The sequence below is a fragment of the Ipomoea nil genome, unplaced genomic scaffold (assembly GCF_001879475.1).
Source record: "Ipomoea nil cultivar Tokyo-kokei standard unplaced genomic scaffold, Asagao_1.1 scaffold2922, whole genome shotgun sequence".
Classification (NCBI taxonomy): Eukaryota; Viridiplantae; Streptophyta; class Magnoliopsida; order Solanales; family Convolvulaceae; genus Ipomoea; species Ipomoea nil.
Window position 1 is genome coordinate 1,701,839 of NW_017619350.1, and position 10,159 is coordinate 1,711,997.

Sequence of the window (10,159 nt, forward strand, 5' to 3'; positions counted from 1 at the left end):
TTACTTCTAGTCACAGCAAGATTTTATCAAGCTCTCCCCTTCTGAATCCCCCCTTTACTTTTTCTATTATGCTTTCTTCTATAAATACCCTGAATTACCATGCTCATGCAAAAGGGATTTCCTGTGTGTCTGGCCCCTTTTTCTGGACCAGGTTACGGTTGATATGTTGCATGATGAAACCAAGTTGGTTAGGTTGTGGGCTTGGTAACTACAAGGTTTTAAGTTCAACCCTCAGTGAAAGTGGCTTATTGGCCTTCTTGGTCTGAGTCTGTCAACTATGAGCAACCTAAGTTGGTCTATTTCTTTGTAATTCTTTGACCTTTTAAAGTTGTAAAGCAAGATTTATTTGTAATGACTACGAGATTTTCTCGTTATTCAAGATGGTTTCGTTGACCATACTACAAGTAGGTTGCGGTGGAGTAATAAGAGATGGCACTGGCCAATGGAAAGGTGGCTACGTCTACAACATTAGGAACTATTCACCTCTAGAAGCTGAGGCATGGGGCATGGGCTCTCTTGAAGGGTATACATCTTGCCATCTTCATGGGATTCAAGAAAGTGATATTCGAAAGCGACTCTAGTGAGATAGTGAAGAGCATCGAAAGCGACTCTAGTGAGATGAATAATTGCTATATATAATTATTAACATCATGATTTAGTAATATTTTTGTGTAATTTGTAAATATAAAAATCTTATTTGTTAACATTTACGCAAATGATTGGTGTCAAGTTTCAAATGTCAAGTATTTATTAATAAAAATAAAACGAGACCGAGTGAAGAATTGTAAGTCAAAAGTATTTAAAAACTTTCGTACCATTGACCATTGTTATTTTACAAATTAAAAGTATAACATCAATAGTGTTATATTTATTTACTATATTATGTTAGTAAAGTTTATGGTGATTATAAACTCATAACCATATTAATTTTTATTTTTAATTTCACCATTTTAAATATAAAATTAAATTACAATAATTAAATCCAACAAATAGGTAGGGTAAATTTATAAAATTTACATTGAAAGATATGATTAATTGTAGAGCGTAACTTTCATACTTAAATATTATGAATTTAATTATTTTCATACTTTCTTGGTCAAGTGGTTAAATCTGTGCAAGACACTCTAGAGTAATGACTATGTAATTCTTTCATCATTCAAAAATTAATTAATTAAAAATATTTAATAATATTTTAGGTACGTTTGAATAGAATTAGAAATAGTGTATTTCAATTGTCCCTAGAAAACTATTACATGACTTATATTTCTTATTTTCAACTTTCACTCTTTTTCACTAATTTTTGTCATTTCTCTGAGACGCAAATAAAAATATAGTATCATTATTTGTCACATTATAAAATAAAAATGGGGATATAATTTAAAAGTACACATAGTAAAACTCTTGTCCTTACCGTTTAGGTACGGTAAAAGATGTACCGGAGCAAACAACGGCACTGTTACGTTACTCCGCGAAAGAGTTCTTCTTCCATTTTTCTTTTCAATTTCTACACTCACGCAAGAATTTCCAAACTTTTGTTTAATCAATCTATTTCCAGGAATTGCATTGTGAGCAGGCAGAGAAGCTCTGTATTGTGATTTATTGGCACGAGAATAGACGCGCGGAACTTCGAAGCTCAGTTTTACTCCTCCAGCAATTTCAGCCATCGTGTTCAGCAAACTCGGTATTTGATCTAGTCATCGCGAAGTTTTCATCGTTAGAATGCAGTTTTTCTGATTTTAATCTCTTTTTTTTTTTCCCCCCCGAGGGCGTTTGATACCGGCAGTTTTAGACAATTGGTCTGCCTGGCTGCTCAAGAGATTTTACTGTTTTATAATTTTCGTTTTGTAAGTAAGAGATGAATCGGTGAAAAGCTGGAAATTGAGTGGGGATGGAGTAAGAACATCTTCATGGTGACTATATCCGTGCATATCTCTCTGTTTTTTTTAGTTGTCTAAAAAATCAGTTTTTTTTTTTTTTTTTTACTTTAAAAAAAATAAAATGTTCCTTTAGGTTTCTCTGATTGGATAAAAATGTTATTGTATCTTCTATGCAGTTGCTCTGAGATTTAAGCATGACTATCAACACTCGGAGAAAGTAGAAGCTTGTCTGGTAAGTCTTTTTCATCTGGATTGTTGCTCATCAATCTCGATGGTGTTTTGGATTTCAGATTGAGTGTTGGCTTTCACTAGCTTGTGTTGTAGCTTACAGTTGTTTTTATCTTTTCTTCAGGGTTTTATTTGTGATATGGCAAGTTATATGGAATCAATTGGAACCCCACAGATGCTACCACCCCCACCTGGGAGCTTCATTGATCGTGAAGAACTTATCCAACATGTAGGAGAGTATGCTCTATCCCAAGGATATGTTGTTACAATCAAGCAGTCCAAAAAGGATAAAGTGGTAGTCCTTGGCTGTGACAGGGGAGGTGTTTATCGAAATAGGCGTAAGCATGCTGATGAGACATCTTGTGAACACCCTCGCAAAAGGAAAACTGGTTCTCGACTCACAAATTGTCCATTTGAACTTCAAGGAAAGAAGGTAGATGGCTTGTGGGTACTTACTGTGAAAAATGCTTCACACAACCATGAAGCTCTGAAGGACATTTCAGAACATCCTTCTGCTCGTTGCTTCTCAGAGAAAGAAGTATTGCTAATTAAAGAGATGTCTGAAGCTGGTTTGAAACCACGCCAGATTTTAAAGAGACTGAGACAAAGCAATCCTGAACTTTTATCAACGCCAAAACATGTTTACAATGTTAAAGCCAAGCTACGACAAGGAAACCTTACTGGTTGAGCCTTGTACTACTCTCTTCATCTGTCATTACAGCATCACACATCTTTCATATGTCTTTATCCACTGTGTGTCTAACTCTGTTACTTCTGCTGTCATTTCTTCAACTTCATTATCAGTGTGAGGGTGAATTTACTGTTAATTAATTTGGTAGTATTTGTTCTTCTTGATGCCATGGCCAACACCCCATTGGTCCATCTTCCATTATTGCAGTCAGGAATCCAGATCAAGCAAATGATTGGTAAGCTGCGATGCGGTGTAAAGAATAAAACTTTAAACAAATAATTCACAACTCTTTTAAGTTGGACTTAGTTAACCTTTAGTCTTGGGAAATAGGGACGTACAATGCTCCACTTGTTAATAACTAGAACTAGCTGACATGCCTATTCTTGAATGTAAATGGTGATTCAGAATGCTGTTTCTTTTTTTCCTTTTGCTACAATTGAGTGAGCTAATTTCTTTCACCTGAATTCTTGATTCCTTGAGCTGATTCACATGATGTAAGAAGGCATGCAAAAGGTCTATTATGTATTTCTGTGATTTCTGACACTCTGGGACCTTGAAAAACTTCTAACAATTAATCTTGATATTTCAATATTACTTTTCTTTAATAGTGAATTATCTTGGTGCTGCAGTTAGGAGGTTGAAAACTTTGAAACCCAGTAGTGAAGAAACTCAGCCTTCAACTTCAGAGCCTTCATGGAGGAAAAACTATCCTCTGGTATGATTTACATAGCTCTATATAGCATTACCTTCTAAAGAATTTGCATTTCTCAAGTGTCCCCCCCCCCCCCCCCCCCCCCTCCCCTCTCTCTCTCTCTCTCTCTCTCTCTCTCATTTTTAATATAATAATAATTGGTATTATTTTGGAAACCCACCCCTCTCCTCCAGGAGGGTGTTGGCCAATCACAAGGAGACTCTCCTTGGCGAATACAATATTTTCAGCAAGGTAATACCTAAAAAAGGATGGAGCACTATTCCAGTGTACATATTGCAACATTAAAGAAATGCCGACTAACATATGGTATTTGTAAACCTATTGAGACACCTATTTGTAAACTGATTCAATTGAAAGCTTCTTACTACAAAAAAGGTGTCTGGCCAGCAAGTCTCACAATGGGAATGTTTGGTGAGAGAATTGAGTCCATCTTGAGAACTTCTGAATCTCCTATCTTGTTGAATTTGGATTACTGTAGAAAGAGCTTTTGTTCTTGTTAATTCTTTGGCCAGACACCTTTTCAGAGTTGATAATATCCTTCATCATGCTTTCTATTGACTATCTGTTTCCTGCTATAAATAATATGGTGTCATCACTCATCAGCATAGGAGGAAATGTAAGATGCTGGGCATCCACTTGAACATTGTATGCAGTGAAAAATTCATTTTTTATTTCAAAATGATAAAGGAAAGTTAAAATGGTGTTTGCTCAGCTTATAACTTAAATTATCTCCTCAAAATGACTTGAATTATACCTCATAATATTTTATTTATTTATTTATTTTTTTCTGTAGAGGTGCCCAAATTTCATTGGTGGTAGATTTCTTGACTCGCAATCATCAGTGTCTCTTGATGTTATTAATCCTGTAAGTGTTGTTGTTTTAAATTTCCATCAGGTGTTATTCTTGGTTAAAGTTTTCATGAAAAAAATATCAACAGGCAACACAGCAAGTGGTTTCACAAGTTCCTTTAACAACTGATGATGAATTTAAGGCTGCAGTATTTGCAGCGAAAAGAGCTTTTCGATTGTGGAGGAACACATCAGTCACACTGCGTCAACGTATTATGTTTAAGTTCCAAGAACTTATTCGAAGAGATATTGTAAGAATGCAGGCAACTCTCACAGTTTCCTATCTTAGATTAATGCTGTAAGGGTTATTTAAAGCATCTATAATTATCTAGGATAAGCTTGCCTTCAATATTACAGCTGAGCATGGAAAGACATTAAAGGATGCATACAATGAAGTGCAACGTGGACTTGGTGAGCACTTCTATTGGTGTTGTTCTGTTGAACTAATTTTGAATTGATGTTAGTCTATTCAATATAAAGCTAGACTTGAATATTACCATTGTTGGTGGAACTAAATACTCTGCAATATTGAGAAGGTTCTTGAAGAAACATTTTCTTTTTCACTTCAAGTTTGGTCAGTGGTCTTTTCTGAGGAAGAGGGTTCTATTTAGCCTTGTGATAGACTGATAGTAAATTATTAATTGTTTATGCTTGTCCTCTTAATAAGTTTTCATGTTCTTTTCCGTAGAGATGGTGGATCATGTTTGTGGAATAGCTAGAATACAGATGGGAGACTTCTTTCCAAATATATCAAATGGAGTTGATTCTTATAGCATTAGAGAGCCTCTTGGAATTTGTGCTGGAATTTGTTCTTTCAACTTTCCATCAATGATTCCATTGTGGGTAAGCCTGTCAGATAATCAGATTGCATTAGTATTTCTTTTGTTTGATTACTTATTTTCAGGAAACTTTCCTGGTTTCTTCAATAAGCTTATGAAAATCTGTAGTATAGTTTTGGTTCAGGAGAAGTGGCAAATTTCCTCCTTTTTTCCTAGTTGTGGGAATATTTGGTTTTGGTCTCTCTTCCTGTGTGTGTGTGTGTGCATGGGTTATTACTGAGATTTATTCAGCTTTTCTGCTCTTAATTGCCTATATTGTTTATTGTGATTCTGTTTTACTCTTTTTACAATTTTATGCAGATGTTTCCTTTTGCAATTTCATGTGGCAATACATTTATTCTGAAGCCTTCAGAGAAATCTCCAGGTAATATGTTTTGCTTCCAGAAGCTTTAAGTAGGTGGGTTTTAATACTACATATTTACTTTCATTTACAAGTGGAGTATCTAGTTTGTATGTCTGCTTTGCAGTGTATTCTAGAAGAGAATTTGGCAATTTGCCTTTAGTATGATATTGCTTTCTATGTGTTTATTGTCTTTTCTTGTCATGCTCTATATTCTGTTTGTCCATATCAGGGGCTTGCATGATACTTGCTGAATTAGCACTGGAAGCTGGTTTGCCTAATGGCGTCTTAAATATTGTTCATGGCACTAATGTAAGCCCTAATTTCACAATTTGAGAAGAAATTTGGTTCATAAGGTCCTCATTTTATCTTGAGTATATACAGTTGAGTTTAACTGTTTAACATGGGTAATCCTTGATATTGATAGCATGCCCTTAACTTTACGTGAATCTTTCTCCCTCATGGCAATTTGTTTGCTGTCTAATATGACAACCTGCAATTGGAACTAGCTTTCTTCAACTAGTTAATTATTTCCTTTATCTTTCTTGGCAGGATATTGTAAATTCCATCTGTGGTGATGATGATATTAAAGTTGTGTCTATTTTTGGTTCTGATGCGGTAAGTTTCCATGATGCTCTTTCTTAATCATTCCCTACTTTATATTTGGTTGTCATCCTGGCAGTCACTGACTTCAATATGCACAAGGATAATTTGGGTAAATTGAAGGTCATATGCTTGAATGTTCAATATGGAGATCTTATTGGAAGGAAAAAAGCTTTAAAAAAATGTGTGCAACCTTCATGGATCAACAGGCTATGGTCTTTTGATCAATGGAGATATGTTGTAATTGTACTTTAACATGTCTTTACTATCACTACCCACCAAGTCTGTCCTTAAATGGAATGCTGCGGGGGAATCACTTTAATTTGCTTTCTGGTTTTAAATGTCATTTTCGCATGTTCTGTGTGGACAAATTAAACTCATGGCTTTTGACATGAAAATAGGCAATAATGTAGTCAATTCATGGGGTGACATGCATTCATTTGCAGGTTAAAACTTAAAAGTCGAGGTTTTATGAAATGCAAAAAATTAGATCAGAAACTGTCGTGCCAAATTGGAAATCTTTGCATGGGGTGACATGCATTCATTTGCAGGTTAAAACTTAAAAGTCAAGGTTTTATGAAATGCAAAAAATTAGATCAGAAACTGTCCTGCCAAATTGGAAATCTTTGCATTTAGTTAGCCTCAGGTTTAGCTATGCACAAGCAAGTTCCTTATCAGTAGGAAATCAATTTGGGAGATACAAAGTCTGTCTTACCTTCCTTTCTAAATGGAAATCACGATAACTTAAAATGTCCTGATTACTGCTTTTATTTTAATATAATGGTGGGAGAACAGTTCCCTCCCCATCCTAGCACACGTTGCACAACTATTGCTGAGAAGAACTCCAAATTGTCCTCACCCATGTTTGATGACAAATGAGCTTCAATTATGTTATATATATTGAGTTGTTTGCTGCATGATAGAGTTCAAGTTAGTGGTTCTGTCACTTCTTGTTTACTGATGTGATACTTTTATAGTTAACCATACATGATTAGTTTTGCAATAATACACACTTGCATGCTTTTTAGACACAAATTTTTATTATTTATTTGGTTATACTAGCAATTTGTATACTTGTTTTATGTTTTATATTTTTTATTTTTTTATCATGTCCTAATGCATGTACTTCTTTTCCCCTTAGTCTGGGATGCATGCCCATGGAAGATGCCCTTCCAAGGGTAAATATGTTCAGGTGATTGAAGCTCTTTTGAATTGGTATTTCTGATTACTGTAGTTGCTTACCTGACAAGTTGATTGCACCCGTCAGGCCAATATTGGAGCCAAGAATTATGCAATTGTCATGCCTGATGCAAACATGGATGCCACTTTGAATGCTTTAGTTGAAGCTGGTTTTGGTGCTGCAGGACAAAGGTGTATGACAATCAACACTGTTGTCTTTGTCGGAGACTCGAGTTCCTGGTATGCCTTTACTTCATTCCTCTAGTGCTTGTAATTTTTTTCTTTTACTTCTGACATTAAACAGGTAGTATGATTATTGCAGTGCTTTCCCAGAATAATGCTATGTCAATATGTGATACATATCAGATGCATTAGTATGACTATGGTCTGTTATAATCTATGTCAGGGAAGATAAACTAGTAGAGCGGGCAAAAGTACTCAAAGTAAATGCTGGAACTGAACCTGGTGCGAACCTTGGTCCAGTAATTAGTAATCAGGTGATTGTATATTTTAGGCTAGCTGAAAAGGTTGCCCATAAATTATATGACTGCCAATCTAGTGAAGTGATAAATTATCTTTAATTATTACTTTCTTTGAGTTTCTTCCACTTTGAAATCCCCATTTTGTACTGGTTCCATGCTCTAGAAGACTCCACTTTGATTCAATTAATATCTTATTTGAGCAATCTGGTGTTCCTAGGCTAAGGAATGGATTTCCAGGACAATCCAGGCTGGTATTGATAGCGGAGCCAGATTAGTACTTGATGGAAGAGAGATTGCGGTATGTAGAGGATTCTTTTTATCTTCACCATTTTCATTTTCATGTTATCAGTGTATATGTCTTTTGTTTTCATTTACTCCCTCATTTAAACATGACCAGTTGACAAACAGGTTTCCAAATATGAAATGGGCAACTTCATGGGTCCTACAATTTTGGCTGACATCAAAGTTGACATGGAATTTCACAAGGTATCTTCATTGTTTTGTCAATAATTGTTGATACTGCTATTTTTAGTAGGTAAACGGAAAATAAGATGAAAACAAGGTGCACAACATTGAATATTTGACAATAATTGATCTTGGCGTGTACAGGAGGAAATACTTGGTCCAGTTCTTTTTTGTATGCAGGTTGGTCAACTGTTAATTGTTTAGTACAACCATGTGCAGTAATTAATACAGAACATAGTCAACATACGCATTGTCCTTTTAATATTTTAATAACCAATAGTTCCCTCTTGTCCTTATCGATCATGTCACAGGCCGGTAGCTTAGATGAAGCCATATGCATTGTCAACTGCAGCAAGTACATTTTTGTATACCTTATTCTAAATTCTCAGTCTCTTTACTTTTTCTAGTTTACTCTTTTTGAGTCATTCTTCTTAAGCAGACTCTGCATTGGAGCCTCTATATTTACTAGTTCTGGTGCAGCTGCAAGGAAATTCCGGACTGAGATTGAATCTCGCCAGGTAAAACACCCATTTGAGTGTGTCAAATATTCAATAATATGTTTTGACGTCTAGAAGTACATCTTCCGGATTGACTACTTCATTGTGATTTCTATATCTCGTGTATCCAACATGTTTATTATGACTTATTGCGGTGATATATTTTCCTTTGTGCAATAATTATGGGGAACTTGATTAAACATTTCTCATATGGACACAATTGCACTCAGGTGGGCATAAATGCTGTTCTTCCTGCACCATTGCCTTTCTTCTTGCTCACCGATTCCAGGGCTTCTTTTACTGGGGATCTCAGTGTGAATGGTAAACACTAAACACACTTCTGTACATTGTCTCTATCAAAATCCATCGTTTTCTTTCTTTGTGATTTGCGGTTTGTGTCACTTATACAGGTAAGGACATACTGAATTTCTACACCCAAACAAAAACAGTGACCCAGCAATGGAAGGATTTCCCCACTAGTGAAGGCACATTCATGGCATCCACATCAAACGATCCCCTGGCTCGTGACAGGGACTTGTCCAATAGCAATGGAGTATCATTGGCGCTACAGTCTAAGGATTTCCAGTGCAGCGACGTAGAATCTCTGGGTGAGCATTCGCGGGATGTCACGAATAGCAGTGGAATATCACCAGCAATGGCAGTGTCAGAAGGATCATCACACTAGGCTTTGAATTTCTGAACATGATTGTTCTTACTCTCTTAGTCTTACCGAGCCCCCACCATGCTTACCCAGAAAAAAGCGAAACTCCTCGCCCCGAGGGCCCACCATACTGTGATTGTGGTTTGCAGCAGACAAGCATTATTCTTCAAAGTGAAGTATACAATGTTATATCCCATCTTTTCAACTTCAACAGGAAAATGAACCTGCTGGAAAGAGAAGATGAACATAAAGTCCCATTCTTTCATTTCTTTGGTGGCTTGCAAATTATGTGCTCCTTTTTTACCTTTTTGGTTGAAGCTGCGTGTACCCCACTTCCCTGTGCTTGGGACAATGCTTTAACGATTTCATGCGTGTTCCCCACTTTCCAAATGTCAATTAAAAATCATTTTTTTTTTTTCTTTTAAACTAGATTTGGCTACTCGGTCTTGTGTGCTTAACACCGACGCAAATAAATATACTTATCTGATACTGACTCATCTCAGACATGTAATGTTTTTTAATAAATAATTTTAAAATATTAACAAAATGTTGTTATACAGCAATGCTTATACTGTATATTATGATTCACATAGCAAGATGAATTATTATATATGTTCATTTTTAGTAATTTATTAAAAATAAATTTGTATCAGATAAATTCAGGATGTGATATAATTTTTTTTGTGGAAATGTGGAAGTTTGATTCTTGTTATGAATATTTGGAGGCTTAATTTGA

General features: G+C 35.6%; 1 protein-coding gene across 3 annotated transcripts; it reads left to right on the plus strand.

The window, feature by feature from the left end:
• Positions 1-1,484: 1,484 nt before the first annotated feature.
• LOC109161529 (methylmalonate-semialdehyde dehydrogenase [acylating], mitochondrial-like) lies at positions 1,485-9,920 on the plus strand. Of its 3 annotated transcripts, XM_019309964.1 has the most exons (23): positions 1,485-1,681; positions 1,766-1,922; positions 2,054-2,109; positions 2,230-2,788; positions 3,426-3,511; positions 4,112-4,153; positions 4,302-4,373; positions 4,447-4,608; positions 4,690-4,768; positions 5,046-5,200; positions 5,497-5,560; positions 5,769-5,848; positions 6,089-6,154; positions 7,281-7,331; positions 7,407-7,558; positions 7,725-7,815; positions 8,018-8,098; positions 8,209-8,286; positions 8,410-8,445; positions 8,577-8,620; positions 8,705-8,783; positions 8,993-9,083; positions 9,173-9,920. In XM_019309964.1, the coding sequence occupies exons 4-23, from the start codon at positions 2,245-2,247 to the stop codon at positions 9,445-9,447; spliced, it is 2,328 nt and encodes a 775-aa protein (XP_019165509.1). In that variant the 5' UTR covers positions 1,485-1,681; positions 1,766-1,922; positions 2,054-2,109; positions 2,230-2,244; the 3' UTR covers positions 9,448-9,920. The 3 variants fall into 3 exon arrangements, with proteins under 3 accessions (XP_019165509.1, XP_019165510.1, XP_019165511.1); XM_019309965.1 differs by lacking the exon at positions 4,112-4,153 and having other exon boundaries at positions 1,790-1,922; XM_019309966.1 differs by lacking the exons at positions 1,485-1,681; positions 1,766-1,922; positions 2,054-2,109 and having other exon boundaries at positions 2,697-2,798.
• Positions 9,921-10,159: the final 239 nt, after the last annotated feature.